General features: G+C 53.0%; 1 protein-coding gene across 1 annotated transcript; it reads right to left on the bottom strand.

Annotated features, from left to right (window-relative positions):
* Window positions 1-1,516: 1,516 nt before the first annotated feature.
* Window positions 1,517-12,549, bottom strand: Slc4a1 (solute carrier family 4 member 1 (Diego blood group)). Its single transcript, XM_026777051.1, has 19 exons — window positions 12,535-12,549; window positions 12,297-12,417; window positions 11,328-11,401; window positions 10,214-10,394; window positions 9,986-10,121; window positions 9,403-9,526; window positions 9,205-9,286; window positions 8,925-9,106; window positions 8,127-8,337; window positions 7,741-7,953; window positions 7,417-7,565; window positions 7,107-7,301; window positions 5,628-5,798; window positions 4,975-5,064; window positions 4,371-4,537; window positions 3,689-3,942; window positions 2,592-2,761; window positions 2,337-2,510; window positions 1,517-1,597 (listed from the first exon to the last, which is right to left on the bottom strand). Exons 1-19 carry the CDS (start codon window positions 12,547-12,549, stop codon window positions 1,517-1,519), a joined length of 2,790 nt encoding a protein of 929 aa, XP_026632852.1.
* Window positions 12,550-21,838: the final 9,289 nt, after the last annotated feature.

Genomic DNA, 21,838 nt, shown 5'->3' with positions numbered 1-21,838 from the left:
TTTGGTTCTTTCAACTCTTTTTTTAAAAATATTTTTGTTTTGTAAAAAAATAGATCTTTATCCATGTCCGGAGCAAGCCGCTGTCTCCTACTCCAATAGGTAAAACCTTGGGTTTCCCCCAAGATTCAGTTTAGTTGGGGTTGGACACAGCAGGCCTCTCACGGTGGCTGGGAACATGGACAAAACCAAAGCACAGAAGAAGCACTTAGAAAATACAGTTAGGCCGGGCAGTGGTGGCACACGCCTTTAATCCCAGCACTCGGGAGGCAGAGGCAGGCGGATCTCTGTGAGTTCGAGACTAGCCTGGTCTACAGAGCGAGTTCCAGGACAGGCTCCAAAGCCACAGAGAAATCCTGTCTTGAAAAACCAAAAAAAAAAAAAGAAAGAAAGAAAATATAGTTAGCCAGGCAGTGGTGGTGCACGCCTTTAATCCCACCACTCAGGAGGCAGAGGTAAGATCTCTGTGAGTTTGAAGTCAATCTGGTCTACAGAGTGGGTTCCAGGACAGCCAGGGCTGCACAGAGAAACCCTGTCTCGAAAAAAAACAAAACAAAACAAAACAAAAAACAACCCACGCCCACCCAAAAAAGGAAAAAACAAAAAAAAAAAATACTAATAAAAGAAGAAAATACAGTTAATAAATTATAATCCTCCCGTCCTCCCTCCATCCCCATCCAAGTCCAGAGCAGACTTGTGTATGATCCCACAACGAGGTAGGGGCTTGACTTAGTCCTCTCTGTGCACTCCAGGTTCAGGGTTCTAAGTAGGTAGCTATGGAATGAATGAATGAACAAATGAATGAATGAATGAGTGTCTGTCGGGTGGGAACAAGCACTTAGGAATCTGAGCCCCAGTCCCTCACTTGGTCCTTACTCTCACCAGGATGCCTCTCTGGTGAGAGGAGAGGGTCTTGGCTTGGGGCTGGGGCAGAAAAGGGAAGGGAGGAAGTCGTCAGGGGTATTTTTGAGCAGGGAAGGAGGATGCGTGGAAGATGGAGGACAGAGCCGTGCCCTCCAGGTCAGGAGGTTGTGGCTCAAGTCCCACTGCGTAGTCCAGAGGCTGTGTGACCTCAGGCAGGCTCAGAAAACGAGGACAGCTATTGAATAGACCTTTCACATTTGCCACTGGTCCTCAGATGCCATGTGGTTATGTGGGCATTATTAACATGGTATACATTTTATAGAGCAGGAAGCAGAGGCCAGAGAGGTCAAGGGACTTACATAAGGCCACGCAGCTAGCAGGGACTTGAAAACTGCCCTCTGTATCTCCCCTTTGCTATTTATAACTACGCCGTGAAGGGAGGAGGCTCAGACTTAACTTTTCCAGCATGGAAACCATAGAGTCTCGAGAGACTGTGACCCCAATTCCCTGATATGGCTTCTGGTCATCTTTGGTCAGAAAGTCCAGTGTGCCTTAGGTAGAGTGTTTCCTAGACAACCCTTCTTCCTTCCCCACCCATAAAGGCTCTTCCTGGGAGGGTGGGAAAGTGGAAGGGTTGGGGGCCTGGGCCTGCCCCTCACACAGGCATGGGCACTTCGTCATATTCATCCAGACCCTCCTCCTCGTCAAAGGTCGCTTTGGCATCGTCACCATCCAGCTAGAGGGGTGGGAGGGAGATGGTGTGAGAGACTGGACAGGATGAGACTTTCTGGGACTTCAGAGGCATGTCTGGAGTGAGGAACCAGCCCGGACAAGTCTTATGCCGTCCCTACAGTGTAGGGCTGGTCTGGAGGAGTGGCTTACATAGGACAGGTGGCCACTGCAGGGTGTGGTGAAGAGGACCCGCAGAAAGGTGGGCAGGGGATCCCCTCACCCTGCAGCCCTGGCCCCGCACTGCATGCCTTGAGGGATAGCATGTGGAACACACCCTGTGCGCCTCATAATGCTTTCCACCTGTCATTATTCCTCCCTGCGCTCGTGAGGCACAGAGAAACGAGGTCACTCGCTCACATACGAGGACACGGCAGACCAAGACTGAGACAAAGGCTCTGGACACAGACTTTTTTTTTTCTTTCTTAAGACGGGGTCTTATGTAACTCGGGCTGGCTTTAAATTGTGTGGCCAAGGATGACCTAGAATTTCTGATTCCCTTGTCTCTACCTCCCTAGTGCTGCGATTATAGGCGTGTGCCTTCATATACAGTTTCTGTGATGCTGGGAATCGAACCCAGGATTCCGTGCATGGGAGGTAAGTCTTCTACCAGCTGAACTACATCTCTATGCCCAAACCGACAGCTCTCTACTGTCTCCCAGTCCAAGACGTGCCCTCCACACTACCGGACTTTCTGCTGTGCCCCTCCATCCCCTGTCCTCCCATCCAGGGCCCCCACGACTCACACACTGGAGTTCCAGCCCACTGAAGATGAGGGGCAGCAGGAAGCGACGCAGAGGCACAGTGAGGATGAGGACAAAGGGCAGGGCCAGCGAGGCAGAGGTGGACTTGACCACCCACAGCGCTGCCAGGCAGATGATCTGGATGACCGTGAAGAGGTGCATGCGCCAGGTCTTCACCTGTGGGGAAGCCAAGGTCAGTGGCTGCCCTCTTCTGACACTCCTGCCCCACCCTGGCTGGACGGCTTCAAAGCCACGTACCCTCTTGACAAAGGGGACATCGGGGTGGTACTTGGGTGGCTTGAACAGAAGTAAGATGCGGTCAAAGAGCTGGATGCCACTGAGGGATGTGACTCCCATGTATAGGAAGATGCCGAACAACACCGCCAGGGGGATGCGGGACAGGATGGGCTCCATTAGGATGGACAGACCTGTGTGGAGAGACACTCTCTTAGTTCAGGTCTCCCAAGGACCAGCACCAACAGGGTTTAGCTCATATTTGGGACTGACCATGAAACCACAGTGCCATGACCCTTTTCTGCAATAGCTGTTTATAGGCTCAGCAGTGAACAACTTCTAACACTATGCTTCCAAAGGGTCATACTCCTGCCTCCTGCCTTCCACCCGCTCCCGGAGCCTAGTGGGGGCAGTCACAATGGTCAGAGGAACCTGTCTTTCTCCTCCGTACAGAGTGCCTCATCATCCTCTACAGAAGGAAAGAGAAGGGGAAGGGATCTTTGGAACTCCCCATCAGTGACTACAGCGCTGTTCACCCTACTGGACTCAGCTGCTCTAGAACCCTCTGGAGCTCAGAGACTCTCTGCTTTCCTTTAGACTGAGCCGTAGGTCAGCCCTAGAACAACTGATCTGTGCAGATAGGGAAACTGAGGCCCAGAGGCCAGGGAAGTTACTCAGCCAACAGCAGGGCAGGGGAAAACCCCATAGTCTATTACATTTCTTTTGGTTACACTTGTGGAGGCAGGGGTGGAGGAGGAGGCAGGGGTGGAGGAGGAGACAGGGGTGGAGGCAGGCTCTGATCTGGAAAGCCCAGCAGTGCAGTCCTGCCCTACACAAACACCCATCACAGTGTCCCAGGGCCCTTGAGCCTCCTCACTTCTGCTAGAGCCCCTCCTGTGAGTAACGGGGGCTGGGGAGGCATGCGCAACTGGTGTGTAGGGACCTGGATACGGAGTAGATGGGATGGAAGTTCTGTCCCTAGTCCCAAGAGAGGGAGTCAGGATGGGACAGGGAAAGATGGTAGAGGTGGGACCCCTAAGTGGGAGGAGCTCCCCAACCCTAAGACCAGGGGCTAGGAGGGAGTGGAGCAGGGAGGCAGGGGCATGGCCAGTCTCACTTACCCACAAGCACAGAGACCAGGAGCCCACTGATCCGCTGCTCCTTGACCTCTTGGACCTGAGCTGCAGCCCCTGGACCGCTGGCTTTCCCCATGACTGTGAGGGCATTAGCGTGGGTAACAGAACGCACAGTGGTGGCACTGAGCCAGGGCATCCCAAAGAGGGCAGCCACCCCACCCATGCCAACGACCAGCAGCAGGTCCAGGTGGAAGCCGGATCCCTTGATCATCTTGCGCTCTGGTTTGCTGACAATCAGCCTAGGGTGGAAGGAAGTCTGGTCAGCTGGGACCGCCTGAGGCCCCTCTTACTGTCTCCACACGGGTGTCCCTCTGAGCCTTTTGGATTTCTGTTCCCATTTCCCTTTGATTTCCTGGCTCCCTCCCTCTGGTTATTTGAGAATTCAGACTCTTGAGGGCTAGAAGTCTTCGGAACACCCTTAGGCATTCTTGCCCAAGTTGAGAACCTTGCCTGTTTGGGCTCCTCCCAACATCCAGCAGCTCAACTCATAGCTTACATGGTCTTCAAATGATGTCACCCCAGAGGCCACAAAACTCGGACTTGCCTCTGCTGGTCCATCCCTCTCATCAGCTAGCAGAGGACCAGCGACCAGTCTCCTGTTGGCCCAGAGCCTGCTCCCCTCCCTGCCTCCAGCCCTCCCTGGCCAAGTCTCTATCTTTGTTCTTACGTGGTGATCTGAGACTCAAGGAATATGAGGATGAAGACGAGCAGGGCAGGCAGGGCAGAAGCAAACATCATCCACAAGGGAAACTCGTTATACAGACCCAGAGGGTGGATGACCCAGCCCCGGGCAGAGGCATTGGACACTTTGAGGCCATCAGGGACTGAGAGTTTCTGTGAGAGGAGACAGTTGGTGAGAATGTGGGGCCATGTCGATAGGGAGAGGTGGGGCTTGGGAATTCAAGGGCCTGGGGCAGAGTTGGGTTGAAGTGCTCAAGGACTTGCTTATATTGAACATTTACTCTGCTCCGAGCTACTTCTCTAAGCCCTTGGGTGTATCTTTTCATCTCAGTATTACAGACGAGGAAACAAGAGCAGAAAGGTTGTTATAGCTTGCCCCAAGCTGCACAAAGACCTGCCCAGCCTAAAGGCATTCTATCCTACTGCCCTGGGCAAAGGCATAAGAAGGGCAGTGTGGCCTGGGCTCTTGCTTGGGCTAGCATGGTCCTGAGGGGCTAGTGGAAGACCAAGGATGGTCTACCTGGCAGGGCATGGGGAGGGAAAGGAAGTGAAGGTTTAAGGTGGCATGGCAGAGGATGAGGAGGAGTCACCTGGGTATAAGTGTCCTTGATGAAGGAATCCACCACGACCATTATCAGGATGGAGATGGGGACCCCGAAGTCCCCGATGACTCTACGCAGCTGTGGGCAGATGAAGCAACCAGTTGTGTCCATATCCTATGCCCTACCCATTTTCCTTCCCATCCCACCTCTACCAGGGATTATGCTCAATCCAAGGGGTCCATCAAGAACTAATGACGGGTTAGCCGGGCGATGGTGGCGCACGCCTTTAATCCCAGCACTCGGGAGGCAGAGGCAGGCGGATCTCTGTGAGTTCGAGACCAGCCTGGTCTACAGAGCTAGTTCCAGGACAGGCTCCAAAGCCACAGAGAAACACTGTCTCGAAAAACCAAAAAAAAAAAAGAACTAAAGACGGTCCTTACTCCAACTATCCCCGCCTTCCCTTTTCCTCTGCCCACTCCCTGCCCTGACTCCACTCTTCATCCCTCTCCCAAAAACTCTGTCTCTGGTTCTTTGCTGGATCTTGGTGCTGAGCAGAGATGGCATTGCCTGCAACATGAACCCTGATTCAGCAGAGGGTCGCTGAGCCCTGGTATTGGGAATGGAGAGTTGGGGTAGGAAGTGGAGCCAAGGGTACTGGAGAAGCTAGGGGTTGGAGAAGGTGAGGATAGGGGTGCACTGACCTTGCCAGGGAAGTAGGTGCTGTTCTTGAACTTTCGCAGCATCATGGCAAGTAAGAAGGTACCAGCCATGAGCACAAGGGAGAGGAGGGCTGTGTTGGGCACAGGACCCAGAGGTTTGGGCTTCATCACAACAGGGTCATAAGTCTGTTGTAGCGGGTAGTCCTGGAAAATCTGTAACAGAAAAACAAAGCGTTGGGTTCCCTCCCAAGACTTGGCTTGAACTAGACAGTATCAGATAAGTTGACTGGGCACAATCATCCATCTGTCTTTACATCCATCCATCCATCCACACATCTAGACATCCGTCTACCCATCTAGTGCCCACACAACCGTCATCCACCCATCATCCATCCACCCATGTATCCATCCATCTGTCCGCCTTCTTCCTTACCTGACATATTAACCAGCTTGGTTTTCATGGATGAAGAACAAGTTAGCGTGTGTGGGAAGGGTAGAAGGAGCAATAAGCATGCGTGTATGGGACAAGCATCCAGCTTTGTTTGGAATATGAGAAGGCTGGGAGACAGCAATAAGTCACAAAAAGAGCTTAGGGAGTTGGTGACAGCAACAGCATTTGCCTAGCACGCAAGAGGTTTGATCCCCAGCACAATAAACAAGCAAATAAATAGGTCACCTTTTTGTTTGCTTGTTTGTTTTGTTTTTTCGAGACAGGGTAGCTTTCGTTGTCCTGGAACTCACTCTGTAGACCAGGCTGGCCTTGAACTCACAGAGATCCTCCTACCTCTGCCTTTGAGTGCTGGGATTAAAGGCGTGCGCCAGCACCAGCACCAGCACCAGCTGAGGTGATCCTTTTTTTCATAGATAGTGCAGATGTGGAGGCAGGTGAAGCTTTTGGAGGAGGGGGCAAACGAAGGAGGCAGAGGCCTTGTGGGGTTATGGAGGTCAAATGCAAGAGCCTAGAGCGTCCACTGTCTCACTACGCATGATTTCCCAGGCTGTCCTACACATAGTGGCCACTAGTCATATGCTGTGTAGTCATGAATATGGACAAGTTTATATACGGGTGTCTTCCCTTATACAATCCCCCTGCCAAATCATAGCATGAACACTGAGTCACCAGCCTTTACAGGGTCTTTTTTTTTTTTTTTTTTTTTTTTTTTTTTTTTTTTTTTTTTTTTTTTTTTTTTTTTTTTTTGGTTTTTCAAGACAGGGTTTCTCTGTGGCTTTGGAGCCTGTCCTGGAACTAGCTCTGTAGACCAGGCTGGTCTCGAACTCACAGAGATCTGCCTGCCTCTGCCTCCTGAGTGCTGGGATTAAAGGCGTGCACCACCACCGCTCAGCCTTTACAGGGTCTTAAGCAACCCAACTGCATAGTCCTAAGTGAACCCAGAAACATACATGTGCCCATGTTCGTGGTTTTGCATACAGGTGGAAACATGGCTACAGTCATGCTGAACGGACACATACGTGGCGACCCACATGCTGTGTGTGAGTGTGAGCATTCCCCCTGGGCCCCACCTTGATCAGCTTGGAGAAAGTCTCATAGATGAAGATGAGGGAGATGAGGAAGGAGAAGATCTCCTGGGTGTAGCGGGAGATGAATCGGACCAGAAAGCTGCCTTCGAAGGCCACCACCAACAACACCAACAGAATGAGCCAGAATCCGATCCAAGCGCGGCCCACAATATACTCCAGGTTGTTGTCTTCACAGAACTGCAGGCAGTCAGACAGAGGAATTCGGGTCAGACAGATCTAGGCTTAGCCACCTTGTGAGCATCAGACAGGTGGGCTAGGGTCAGCTACAGGGTTGGGGTCAGTGTGGGGCTACCGAGAAGAAGGCTTCCTCAAACACCAGCAGGGGTCCCGAGAAGCCAAGCACCAGCAGGGGCTGTGCCGCCAGGAGAGCAAAGAGAATGCCTTGTACCGCTGTGGAGATGAGCAGCTCTGAAACCCCCATCAGGTTCCGGGTCTTTTCTCCTGTGGGAAAAAGCCACACAAGGGTCCAGATGGGAGAAATTATTTCCAAGGAGCGAGAGTAAAGTCACAGAGCTTGATATGAGCGTACAGAGCATCAGATTGGGTCAGAGGTGGGGAGGCAAAGGTCAGAGGGTTAGAGGTAGATATTAGGGGGGGGACCATAATTGTCACTGACCCATGAGGCCACCGAAGGTGACAGCAGGTGACAAGGCAGCAAAGTAGATGAAGATGACGGCAGCCAGGACCTGGGGGCTGAGCGCATCTGTGATGTCACTCAGATAGTAAGGATAACGGCGCCGGATGTCACGTATCAGGCCTCCAAAGATCCGGCCTGTTCGCTGTAGAGGGTCATCCACACCACCGGGGCCTCCTGGGCCCCCATTCAAGTCTGTTGTAGAGAATAGGAACATGGTCAGAGGGAGCAATAGGAATGGCCGGGGTGACAGGGAAACTTGACCACAGGGACAGATGCTGGGGGTGTCTGATAGGAAAGGGGCACCGCGCTGGGGGTCCAGGGGCTCATGGGGCATCAGGAAGCCCTGTTGAGGACAGAACAGGTACCTAGGGTCTTGTATAAGGCAGGGTCTGGCTTGGCGGCACTGGGCAGGTAGCGCCTTCTAAGCAGCTCTTTCTGCACGGGTACCAGGTTGAGCAGAGCTTGTTCTGAAGGGGCGTCGGTCGGTGGCAGTACCAGGCTACAGTCCAGGAAATCCTCCAAGGAGCTCACTAGTTCCCCTCGGCTCTGTGCCAGGTAGGCAGTTGTGCGGAACACCTACAGGCAGGAAAAAGGGTCTGGATACTGGGACTGTAGACAAGAGGCCCCAGGGGAGCAGTCAACCAAATGATGCCTGCCTGTAATCTAAGCACTCAGGACGGGGAGATAGGAGGCCTGCCTTAAGTTTGAGGCCATCCTGGACTACATAGCAAGCTCCAGGCTAGCAAGAGCTACAAGGTAAGATCTTGTCTCAAAGACTTGAAGGCTGGACATGTATAGTCAGGGACCAGTCACCAAAATCCTGGCTGTCATTGTAGGGTCTGGTTCTTTCTGTTCCCTCAGACCTCTAAGGACCAGCTTTAGGGAGACAGGCACCCTGGGTGGGGAAGGAGGAGCTAAAGTATCCCCGGTGGGCTAGGCACACCACACAGCAGGTTGGGCCAACACTGGTCACAGTGGGCCAGGCTGGACCGGAGTAGACTAGCCAGCCCAATGCAATCCAGGATAAGACTGGACCAGCCAGGCCAGAAACAGGCAGAATTCAACCCAATGGATCCAAATAGTGAATTTAAAGTCAGCTAGGCCAGGTCAAAGGGGAGAGGTGTTTTCTTCTTCCTTCCCACCAGTTCCCTGGCAAAGCTCACTCTTTCTGTCATCAGGGTAGCTGCAGCCCGGCCCAGCTGGGTGTAGTTGACGTGGGGAGACTCGGGTCCCAGCAGAACAAAAAGGAAGCGCACAGGCTCTGGCAGCTCCAGGTCCTCCAGCTGCACAGCCTCCTTCAGCCTCACGAGGCCCAGGACAGACTTCTCCAGAAAGTTAGCACAGCCTGTGGGAGGCACCAGATGGTAAAGCCAGGTCTCTAGGACTCCGGAGGGAGCTGCCCAGGGCCTGAAGTGGGGGTCTGTGGAGGGGAAGAGCTCTTACCCACTAGGACCAGTGTGGTTTCTGAATCTGGGGGAATCTTCAGAATCCCAGATGGTGAGGATCCTTCTGGGTCCCCCTCTGCCTATGGGAAGGAAGGTGTGTAAGGGGGTCCTGAGGTCACAGGGAGCCTAGGAGGCCTGAGCATCTGGCTTTTGCCTCTCCCAGCCCCTCTCACTCCCAACCTCATTCTGGCCTCACCTGTCCACAGTACAGCTTGGTCTCCAGTGATGGTTCCTGGGGAAGGAGGGGCTCAGAAGGGCCCCCAGAGCGGGTCAGGACGGCAGGCTTCACGCCCTCCAGAGCCTTTAGGTCCTCAGCACGGCTGCGGTACACACAGGTGACATGAGCAGAGTGAGCTATGTGGGCTGAAGCTGAATTTTCCATAGAGGGAGACTAGGCTGGGTGGGACAAAGGTGAACACCCAGTGGAATTTCCCAGGGACCACGCTAGAGAGACCCTAGAGAAGGAAACTAAGAGCCTCCCCTTACAGGACAGTGTGGATGGAGGTAGTTGGCCCTGTCTAGGATGTCTAGGTGGGAACAGGAACGGGCAGAAGGGGCCTCAAGACCATGCTCTCTCTGTAAGTGGGAACTTGAAGTCATGGTCTCCATTTGGGGGTGTCAGATGGATGTGGAAGCTATGGTGGAGGAAGAGTCCCCTCTTTCTGCTGGGGTGGGGTTCATCTGAAGTTGAGGAATGGTAGGACGACTTTGGGGTAGAGGGCGGGGAGGAGCCCCTGGGATGGGAAGGCCAGGCAGGTCCCGGCAGGCAGGCAGAGCACCTGCGTTTGAGCAGCAGAGCCCGGAGCAGCTCGTCTCGGTCCTGAGGCCGGATCTGGTCATCAAAGATGAAACTGTCTAGGAGCTTGTTGGCCACCCCAGCCAGGGATGTCTCTGCCAGGTCCAGGAGGACGGTGCCTGCAGGCAGCAGAGGGTGAGCTGAGTGGCTGCGCAGTGCAGCTCCAGCAAGCCTCCTGTGCGGCAGCCGCAGAGGGCCTGGCAGGACTTACCTTTGGAGAAGACTTTCTGCAGTTCGAGAAGGCTCCAGAAGGTGAGGTAAGACAGATGTGGGCGGCCCCACACACCATCCTCTCGTAGGTTTTCCTCCAGCCCTATCCAGTGTGCTGCCTCCACCCACTGTAGCTCCTGGTTCCTCTGGTCCATCATCAGTTCCTGCAGCTCCACATAGACCTGAGGCCCACAGCCTGAGTTAGTCCATCAGGCCCCAGGCAAGCCCATGGGGAAACAACCGGAAGCTTGGATCCTGAGGGCACTTAGCTCTAAGCTAGGCTTAGAAAAGGCACTGGGCCCTGAAAGGATCAGGACAGATCTGCTCGGGGCATAGGGAGATGTGCAAGGGACCTGGGGGTCTGGCCCACCCCGCTGGATCCATGTCTCATCCTCCTCAGCAAGCCATTACTATATTTCAGAAGAGGCATGAACCTCTGGACCAAAAGATGTCCCAAGCAGCCACTTGGTCGGAAAACTGTGGCCTGATGACTGAGGCAGAAGGGGCTTGGGAAGTCATTGGGATCAGTCTCCTGTCTCTAAGAGACTCGTATTGCCCTGGCTCAGACACAGTTTAGGGACCCAAATTCTCTCTCTCTCTCTCTCTCTCTCTCTCTCTCTCTCTCTCTCTTTCTTTCTTTCTTTCTTTCTTTTTCCAAGACAGGGTTTCTCTGTGTTGCTTTGGAGCCTGTCCTGGAACTAGCTTTTGCAGATCAAGCTGGCTTTGAACTCACAGAGATCCGCCTGCCTCCTGAGTGCTGGGATCACATCCTGGCCGGGACCCAATTTCTTAACCAGCTAGGCAGTCTGGTACTCAGTGGGGACATGGATGCTGGGGCAGAGGAGAATGTGCCCTTGATTCTATAATTCCCTGGTGAGTAGGCCTTGAAGCACTGCTTGGTCCTCAGCAGTAAGCGTTCTGTCCAGGGAATTCAGAAAGGTCCATTTCCCCGTTAGCGAGCACGCCCCTTTCCCATCCACTGGTGTCCAAGGATGATCCCTCCATCCTGCTTGTCGGGGGAGGGTCTCCTCCAGCCCGATTCTCTTCCTATCCCTTTTCATGGGATGTGATGGATCTCAAGGCAACTTGAGAAAGGCTGGAGTCTGGGTCCTCACCTGACTGGAGCTTCTGCGTGATGTGGAGGTGGTGGTTGGGACGTAGTCTGTGGCTGTAGGCTCTGTGGGAAGAGCTAAAAAACCCAGGGTTAGTTAGCGCTGCCTCTGGTACAGCCTCTCACTCGGGCCTGCTGTACTGCTTCCAGGGAGCCAAAGGAACTCAGACACATCCTTCCACTGCCCCTGGGCTAGGATCCCTGCCCAACCCCACATCCACGCCTGTTCTGGGCCAGCTTGGATCTGCCACTCTCCATCTGAGCCTTCCTGAGGAACCCTGAGTTTATTGTCCAAGCCCCTAGCCTGACCCCTCCTCAGTGAGGATCAGAAGAGTCCCAAGTCACAGTATTCAAAACCATCCTAGCATCCCCCCACCCCACATCTGGGACCAGACTTCCTTGCCTCTGCCCACCCGCTCAGCTAACCTGCCAGCTGGTAGCCATTTACCCCACAGCACCCAGATGCGGTGGGCCCCTTATATTGTCCTCATTTCCCAAGGGGGCCTCTTAACTTCAAATCTAATCACTTGCACTTAAACCCTGTTGACAGTAAACAGGTCCCCCGCCTCAGGCTCCCCACCTAAGACCTTGGTTAGGCCAAGGAAGGTGGTGTGAACTCCTGGGGTCTCTCCTCATGGGGTCCCCACAGTTCTCTCCCATTTCTCAGGGTCTCCAGCTGTCTAGACAGAATGAAGCTTCAGCAACAGACATGTGGCTCGTCCTCCATGCTGATGTGGGACAGACAGGGTAGCCACTGGGTTTGTGTCCTTGTCCCAGACATACCTGGCTGCCCTGTCACATGTGAAAGGAGCCCAACCACCCCAGTCACCTCCTGTGATCATTTCAAACAAAACATTGTTTATCCTTCAATCAGCCAGGATTGTAGGGAGAACTGGCACCAGGGCTGGGGCTGTGGAGCCGGGAAGGACTGGGTCCCTACTGTCCCTAGAGGAAGGCAAGGGATGGCTCTCACCTTCTGGCTCCTGCATCTGGGTCACAGGGATGTCGAGGTCTCTGTATGCTATCTGTTCTATGACCTCCTCCAATTCGTCTTCGCTGTCCTGATCTGGGATCTCCAGCACTTCCTCATGGTCCTGTGGGAAAGGGCCATCATGGTTGGGTTAAGTGGCTATCCAAGTCCCCTGAGGAGCAGCTCAGATTGGCTTCTGGAGATGAAGGAAGGAGCCCTGCACAGATCAACAGATACTTACCTGCACGTCCCCCATGATGCTGTCCTCAGTGTCCAGTCGTCCCTGGCTATCTGAGCCCCCAGCATAACCCGCACCTCAGGTCCCTGAAAGAGGGGTGCAGGCTAAATGACGCAGTCATATCACCCTCAATTGGCCTCCTGCTGCTTCTGGGTTCCCCCTAAGGGAGCTGACTTTTAGTATTAGGAGAGCCCTGGGGATATGAGATGGATCAGATGGAGGCAGAGGACACGGAGGAAGACATTGAGTTTGTAGGTGTATGGATATGTGGGCTGAAAGACAGGCGGCATCAGCATGGCTGCCTTCTTCTTCATGCATTTGAGACAAGTCAAGTGGCGTGATGTCTAGCTCCAACCTGTGTCTGCCAGGCCTTACCGAACTTCTTTTTCTGAGTCCCAAGGACTCAGCTAACTCCCAGGGCATGGCCTGTCCCTTCCTTAGGGGGCTTGTCTCCCCTGAGAGTCTCCACAATATAGTCTCTTCTAGAATTGGCTGCTTCTGCCTTTACAACAGGTTGCAGTGTCCTCTGGAGGAGCCCACAGATCCTGAAGGACGTGAGCCTGCTTTCTCCTCTCCATTTGGGGCTGGAGAGATGGCTCAGAGGTTAGGAGCACTGACTATTCTTCCAGAGGTTATGAGTTCAATTCCTATCAACCACATGGTGCCGCCTCTCTCCATTTAAACTCTACCTCCCGGGCTTGTTTAATCCCCTATCTATTGTTTACACATTCATCACCCACTCTGAGACACACTTTCGGTCTTTCTCTTATCTCAGTTCCAGTACCACCCTTTCCCAGGCCTTCCTTAACCACCCTGCCAGTCCCTGACCCAGTCAGGGCATGGTTTCTTCATTGATTTGTGTACAATTAATTTTCTGACACGTCCTTTGGAAAGGAGGACACTTGCAGGTAAAGTCCTCATGGAGTCTGACACCTAACTGGCATCCTATGTCACAGACCAAGCCACAGAACCTTGGCCTCCATTTTCTCAAGACAAAGGTGTATCCACACCAGGATGTGGGGATGGTCATCTATTGTGCCAGTGTGTGTGGAGGGACTTTCATTCTCCTCTCACTCACTGTCACCTAGAACATTGGGGTGACCAGCATTTGGGTGGGGTCATCAGGTATAGCCGCTCGGCTGAGCACAAGAGGCTCAGTTAAGCATGTCTTTGCTCTTAAGATGACTTAAGTGGTTTCTACATGGATGGAGCTTAAGAGGCCCCTTGTGCCAGACGCTGCAGAGAGTGTTATAGGAGGAAGAGGAGGACTCAGGTGCAGGGCACAGAGACCTCAGGAGGGGTCTCAAGAGCTGGGCAAAGATGGCCAGTCTGGGCGTGAGGAGTAGGCTAGGACAGAGAGATGGGGTGGGGGAGGACAAAGGGGGTAGAGTGCAGCAAGCAGAGGGGTGACAAGTGGGGGGCAGGGGACAGGGCACAGGCAGCAGAGGATGGAAGGGCAGAGGATGGGATCCAAGGGTCAGAGGCAGAGGGGTGAAGCGGGGAGAGCAGGAGGGTGGAAGTAGAGCCATGCAGTCATGCGAGGGGGCATGCAAGGGTCTAGGGCAGGGCATACATTTAGAAAGAATCACACAGAGAACTTTCTGGGTCTTGTATAGTCCTGAGGTTCTGAGGGGGAGAGGCACTGTCAAGTCCTTGGGAGTGGCAAGTGACAGCCACGAAAGAGTTCTCAAGTCCAAGAACAGGAATCCTCTGCTAGGACTTTGTCCTGGGCATCCCTGGCTATCCACCGTTCCCCTTTCTCCTTGCTGTCTTTTCCATCTTCCTTTCCCAAACCCTCCACCCTGTTCCTCTATTCTGTCTTCATTTTTCTCTTTTCCTTCTCTGGACCTACCCACACTGCTTTCTGGTTGGGCCTCAGATCCTGAGGTACCAAAAATCCCACTATGGGGCTGGCACTGAGGCCTTGCTTCTCCTGAGGAACAAGATGGCATAGCCAGGGATCCAGAGTTCCAGGCTTGCCTCCCTGACCGTGACCGAACCAAACACCCTGGGCAGCTCTCAGGTATCTGTGGTCACCCATCTGTTAGATGCCAACTTCTGGGAACTCAGTCAGAGAGAAGAGAAGGATCAGGAGGGGCCTGGAGCTCAGCTGAGCCTTGAAAGGTGCCCCAGGACCCGGGTTGTCTCCTGTTGTCCCTGCCCTGTTAGCGCTGCCCCACTCTGCCTGCAACTGATAAGAGCCTGGCCCCCAGCCAGAAGTGTCTAGGTCTGGAAGCACCCCAAACACCTGGAGGGCCAGCCGTCAGCTGGGTCAGATAAGGGAAGAGTGGGGACATCTGGAGCCCAGGAGGTAGAGCCCACCAGCTGAGAAGGCACAGGCGGGAGCGGGACGGATGACAGAGACAGTTCCCTGGTGGCACAAGACTACACCTCACAAGCAGCTGTGATGCCCCATCTCTCTCCCAGCCCCCAGAACACTCTGCTAAGCTGAACCCAGTAACGGCAGCGGCAGCATTTGACAAAGCCAAGGTTCAGAGGAGTTCGTCTACTTCAGTGGCACGGGACGTTGGCATAAGGGGCAGGATGAAACCTGGCCTGCAGCTCCATGAACTTTTCCCTCTGAGAACCTCCGAGCTGCCTCCCAGAGTTAGAACTTAAGACACAGACTCTGTAGTCAGACCACCTGTGTTCATTATTTAATCTCGGCCATGCCATTTAAGGTAACTGAGCCTCAGGCTTCTGTTTTTGTTTTTGTTTTTTGTTTTTTCATCTGTAAAATAAAACTGGTAAGAGTGATTCCTATGTGATAGGCCCTCTGTGCAGACTAAGTCCATGCAGAGAACGCATGGCCTGTGCCTGGCACACAGTCTGTCACCTGCCACAGCCATCTGGGTCAGGCTGGGGATCGTCACCCTCCCTGATTTGCCTCCAGCTCCTAAAGAATTAGCTTGAGCTAAGAGGCTGCCGACCCTCAGTGGAGAGGGGCTTTTTCTTTCCCTTTCAATGCTCTCTGAGATGGGGGCAGTGCCAAGCTCCCAAGTAGACCCCTAGAAGTGTCCCTTATGGAAATCAATGTTGGCTGGTATATGGTCTCCCAGGTGAGAGATGGGGTGGCCCGAGACTGCCCCACATTTGAAGGAAAGAAGGGCCTGGGAGGAGTGAGGCCTGAGTCCATGGGACTCGTGGGGCTGGGAGATAGAAAGCAGGTAGAACCCATGGTGGAATGTCTCAGCTCTGCTCCCAACATGCTCTCCGACCACACACACCGCTCTTATGGAAACTGCCCCTTCATCCTGCCACTGGTTCACTGAGGGACTACTTGCACATGGCCGCATTGCCATCCCACCCACCTGCACCCCCTTGGAGGTTAAGGGTCATACCCCTTGGACACAGATTTAAGCTGACCACCTGCACAAACCCTCAGGATAGATGCCTAAGGACCACCCAGCCACTCCCTGCCCTGCCCTGCCCACCTGCTCAGGAGCCTTGGGGGTCCTTCGTGAGGTCCTGCCGCCGCTGGTGCCCTGTGCGACTGGCTGAGCTCCCAACCGCTCTAACAGCACCGGCAGGTGCCCTGGGGGAGGCTCCCAAACCCCTGACTCATGCCCTTGCCTCCTAATCTGCCCGCCCCACAGCCGGGAGCCCCTTCTCACCCCACCCCCTTGTCCCGCTCCAACTGGGTGCCCCATAAACAGAGTTATCTCTCACCCACATCTGGGCAGCTGTGCATCAGGCCTACCCCACCCAGCCTGGCCAGATCCTAAGGCCTTTGGGCCCTTCTGGCCCCTGGGGGATCCCTCTGCATCTGCCTTCATGGATTGAGGCTTGAGAGCTGAGTTCTCAGGACTTCCGGGGCTCTGGCAGGTAGTCACTGGCCCCTGGACACACGTCTGCCCAGCCTCTGTCCACTCTTCACTCTGGCCAGGTCTTCTCTGGCCCCAAGTCTCAGGGCATCTCTTCTACCCATGTCTTCCCTCAAGACTGGCTTTTCCTTGGCAGCCTCCCAAGGCACCTGTCATGGGACCCCATTGAGTCTCTTCTTCTGGTCTCTGACTAGAGTACCTTAGCTAGGTACTTCCTCAGACCCCACTGGCTCCTGAGAGCTGGCCTCTAGGGGCCACGGCCCTAACCGTCAACCTGAAACAATGTCCGGTCGAGAAAACAACTGTCCCCACACGAGCCCTAGCTCACAAAGCGTCAATGTCTGGGCACACTGGCTCCTCTGTGGCAGCCCAGCCCAGGCCCCTAGGCAGAACAACTGCATTCTTGGCCCCCGCGCTCTCCTCCCATCCCATCGCCAACAGGGCTGTTCTCTCCCTCATTGGGGCACCTATCTCTGACTGACAGGTGGGTCCCACTGGGGGTGGGGGAATGAAGACCAAGTGGGCTACTGTGGACCTGGGGGACGGGAATGCTCTGCCCGGCTCCTTCACTGACTGACTGGCTGTGAGAGTCACCACAACCTCCTGGTCTCAAGAGAGCTTTGGTTTCCTCTTCTACCGAGAGACATTCCCAGGAGCGGGGCTGGAGCTCAGTTGGTAGAGTGCTTGTGTAGTCTGCAGCAAACCCAGCTTTAGATCTCAACAATGCAAAGAACTGGGTGGGGTGGGCTCGCTGTACTCCCAACACTCAGGAGGTGTTCTTCTAGAACTCTACAGCGGAGGCAGGTGGATCAGAAGTTCAAGGTCATCCTCGGTTACCTACTCTACGTACTCACTTAGTTCAAAGCCAGTCTGGGACACTTGAGGAGAGAAAGAGCCTGTGAATGAGAGTGAGCACTCAAGTCTCCCCCGCCCCCACACACGCACAGACCAAGTTCAGGCTCCAACAATAGAAAATTTTGAAGCCCTTAGTTTATCAACTTGTCTCGACCACGAACTTGTGCTGGCTGAATCCCTGCAGACCTAAAGGGACAGAGTCCTCTAGAGTAGAAGGCCTCTGTTTCAGGGGCTGTGCTGGGGGTTCAGCTGAAGTCATGCTCAATTTTCTCAAGTGCCCTGTGCAGAGGAAGTACCTAAATTGACAGAGAGAGGATGTGGCTTCCTGTAAGCAAACTGACCAGGGGACAGTACTTCTCCATGCTGGGTACCGAGTCTCTGTGAGCTCATGAAGCCCTCAGGGTGAGGGGCTTTTCATGCAGCTTTTATTTATTTGTTCTCTCTGTCTCTCTCTCCTTTATTCTATTCTATTTATTTATTTATTTATTTATTTATCTATCTATTCACCTATTTATTTATTTTGGTTTTTCGAGACAGGGTTTCTCTGTGGTTTTGGAGCCTGTCCTGGAACTAGCTCTTGTAGACCAGGCTGGTCTCGAACTCACAGAGATCTGCCTGTCTCTGCCTCCCGAGTGCTGGGACTAAAGGCGTGTGCCACCACCACCCGGCTTCTTTTTATTTATTTTTTCCTGGGTGTGGTGGCACATGCCTTTAAACCCAGCACCTAAGAAGCAGAGGCAGGTAGGTGGATTTCTGTGAGTTCAAGCCTCGCCTGGTCTACATACTGTTTCAGGAGAGCCAGAGATTTGTAGAGAGATCCAGTCTCAAATTTTTTTGTTTGTTTTTTAAATACAGGATTTCCCACAGTTCAGGCTTGTCTTACACTTGCTATGAAGCTGAGGATAACCTTGAACTTCTGCTTCTCAGTTCTGAACTATGGATCTGCAGTACCGTGCCCGTGCCCACTTTATTCTGTGCTGGGGATCAACTCAGGCTTTGTGTGTGTTGGGCAACACTAGCAACTACACAGCATTCCTCAGCCCACTGTTAGTTAGCCTTTCACAGGAAGCCTCCCAGCTCAGACCTCGCTGTCTGCCTCACCAGGCAGAAGAGGGGCTTCTTGGCATTAGGTGACCTGCACCTTGTAGAGGGGTGACGAGGAGGAGTAGGGTATTTGCCTGGGGCTGTGATTATTGAGGATGCTGTCCCTTAATAACCTCATTGCCCCTCTTCCACGCCCTGCTGTCCCAGAAAAGCCACTGATTTTCTGTGGAAGAAACTACTTCCCCATAGACAAGGGACCCAGATTCCCATTATCCCTCCATTCAAGGGGAGTCTCCCACAGTCCAGCTTCTAGAAACTGTTGGGACAGGAAGTTCTGCCACTTTGCTGTGTGGCTGCATCCTTTCTCTGCTCATTCCTTTTTTCTATGGACTGTTGGGACCAAATGGGAGTGACGGATGGTTGGGAGTTTGAAGATACAGTCCCCTTTGGATGCAGGGTGGGGCTGAGTTGAGGAGGAGGGTTACTGAGCCTGGACCGGCTCCTGGGTAGGTGGTTGCTTGAACTGGGTCCTCAGAGCATCCATCCTTAGGAACTCGCATCTAGTGGGGTAGATGATAGCAACCCACAATAACCACAAAGTCTGAAGGCGAAAGTGTGGTAAAGAGCAAGGGAACCAGCTCGCCTTTTAATTCCAGCACTCAGGATACAGAGGCAGGTGGATCTCTGTGAGTTTGAGGCCAGTCTGGCCTACAAAGCGAGTTCCAGCCAGAGCTGTTACACAGAGAAATCTTGTTGAAAAAAAAAAAAAAAGTGGGAACTGAGGGGGTTGGAGAGATGGCTCAGTGGGTAAGAGCAGTGACTGCTTTTCCAGAGGACCTGAGTCCAGTTCAATTCCCAGCACTCACATGGCAGCTCACAACTGTCTGTAATTCCAGTTCCAGAGAAACAGACACTCATGGCAAAACACCAATGCTCATAAAATAAAAATAAATAAATTCAATTTAAAAAAGAGTGGGGACTGAGGAGACAGCACCTAGGAAGTCCTAGTCATCCCCAGAGAGTAATCTGAGCTGAACCTTGAAGTATTTTAGGGGAAGAGGGCTAGGAATGGGGTGGGGTGGGGCAGAGGAGAAGAAAGGCAGTCACGGGGAGCACACAGAGGAAGATGGGGGATGCACATACAGTTACGGCTCCAACACTCTTGAGGGAGCATGGTAAGGAGTGGGAGGTGGCACAGGGACTAGAAAAGCCTAGAAAAGCCACTCTTTCTCTGGTGCCCTCATCTGCCTGGCCAGCACCCTTAGCTGGGCCTTGGGACTGAGAGGAGAGAACTCTCCTAGGCGGGGTAGCAGGTTTGTGAGGATAGCTGGCGTTAGGCCTCCTTTTAGAATATACACACAAGGGGTTGGTCTTCAGGTCCAGAGAGGTGGGCCTGGTGCTACTGCTTGCCCCAGGTGACAGGTAAGGGCGTGGCTGGCTCGGGAAGGGGTCTCCCAAAACACAGTATCTGCTTGAGGAGCCCTTGGACTCTGGACTCTTCATCAGATATGTGCTCTCCTGAGAATATTCTCTGCTCTCTTGATTTCTGGGCCTTTCATGACCCTTTGCTTGTCCTGAGACACCCTTCATCCCCAGTCCCAAACCCACTGAGCTGTGACCTTCAAGGATCAATGCTTGTACTCCTGACTCTGTCCTGAGATTGGGGTGGGGGGAGGGGATCAGCTCAGAGGTACTAGGCGTCCTCAGACCTCACCGCTCCCTGCTGTGGCAGGTCTTCCACGTCTGACTCCTCTCCACCGACCAGAAGACCCAAGGACAGAAACCATCGCTCTCAGGACCTTCGCTCTGTCCCAAAGCGGCATGGTTTGTTTTTTAATGATTTATTTTTATTTTTATGTGCATTGGTATTTTGCCTACATGTATGTCTGTGTGTGAGTGTCAGATGTTGGAGTTACAGACAGTTGTGAGCTGCCATATGAGTGCTGGGAATTGAACCCAGGTCCTCTAGAAGAGCAGTCAGTGCCCTTAACCACTGAGCCATCTCTCCAACCCTTGTTATTGTTTTTTGAGACAAGGTCTTACTCCATAGCTTCGTGCCCTTGGTCCTCCTGCTTCGGCCTCCCAGGCACTGGGACCTCGGATGTACACCTGGCTTCATAGTCCCTGTGTTTGTGGATTTGAATGGGATCTGGGCAAAGCTGGGTCTCTAATCACACCGCCAAAGCGTAGTAGAGACAGCAGTGCTTGGGAAAGGTCCTAGGAATACATAGTGACAGTGTTTTTATTTCTAATCATTTCTTTTGGTTTGTTGGTTGGTTAGTTTGTTTGTTTTACAAGACAGGGTTTCTCTGTGTAGTCCTGGCTGTCCTGGAACTCCCTGTAGACCAGGCTAGCCTTGTGTTCTGACTCAGTTCTGAGACAGAGAAAACACAGAGAAACCCTGTTTTGAAATAAAAAAAGAAAAAGAAAAAGAAGAAAAAGAAAAACGACATGTCAATCACGTACTGCTCCTGTGTGTCAGGTCCTGGCTCCCATTCACCACTCGGGCCTTAGTTCCCTTTAGCCTCCTTTAGCCTCTCAACTGGACGCAATCCCGTGCCTCTGTGGCCGTGACAAGGAGAAGCAAGATGGATTGTATATGAGCAAAACCCCAAACTCTTTGTGGCTTAAACAAGACAGAAGTTTATCTCTCTCTGCTGACACAGAAGCCTGGAGGTAGGAGGTCCCAGAATGCAATGGATCCAGCTCTGCAGGTCTTTCTGTCCATCGTCCATCATCTTTAGCAAGTAGCTTTTCCCTTTTGGTCCAGCATGGCTGCTTGAGCTTTAGCTGTCCCTTCTGCGTGCAGTGAGCTCTCTTCTAAAGACATGTCCAGAGACCAAGACTTAGTTACATGGCTGCAGTCAGCTGGAAGGCAGTCTGGGTGGCGTAGTCTCCATTCTTGGAAGTATTGTGTCCAGGGTTCTACCACACAGGAAGAAGAGGAGAATAGACTTGAGAGAGCATTAAGTCACTCAGCCTGAGTCCTGTCACCATCACCCTCTACCCCTGCTAACACATCTTACCCAGGGGATCCTCTCTTGTTGAATAGCTTGTTTATGATTATCTTTGCCAGTAAAACAGAAGCCAGGCTTGGGGAGTTGGCTCAGGCATTAAGGTGCCTGCTGTGTAAGTAAGCATGAGGACCTGAACTCTCAGGTCCTCAGCAGGAAGAGACAGGGAAACCCCTGAACTTGCTGGCCTGCAAGTCTAGCCGACTGGCAAGTTCTGGTTCAATGTCTCCACAAACCTAAGGTGAAGGGACGGGCAAGATGGCCCAATGGGTAATCCCAGCATTTGGGAAGCAGAATTGGGGGAATCTTTGTATTCAAGGTCAGCTGGTCTATGTAGCAAGTTCTGGACCCACAGATACCTAGTGACCCTGTGTCAAAAAATGAACTTAAAAATCAATAAGCTGGGGGCTGGAGAGATGGCTCAGCGGTTAAGAGCATTGCCTGCTCTTCCAAAGGTCCTGAGTTCAATTCCCAGCCAACCACATGGTGGCTCACAACCATCTGTAATGAGATCTGGTGCCCTCTTCTGGCCTGCAGGCATACACACAGACAGTATATAACGTAATTAAA

Source organism: Microtus ochrogaster, unplaced genomic scaffold (genome assembly GCF_000317375.1).
Source record: "Microtus ochrogaster isolate Prairie Vole_2 unplaced genomic scaffold, MicOch1.0 UNK44, whole genome shotgun sequence".
NCBI classification, from domain to species: domain Eukaryota; kingdom Metazoa; phylum Chordata; class Mammalia; order Rodentia; family Cricetidae; genus Microtus; species Microtus ochrogaster.
Note: the sequence above shows the minus strand (reverse complement) of the source record. Positions and strands in the feature narration are given on the sequence as shown.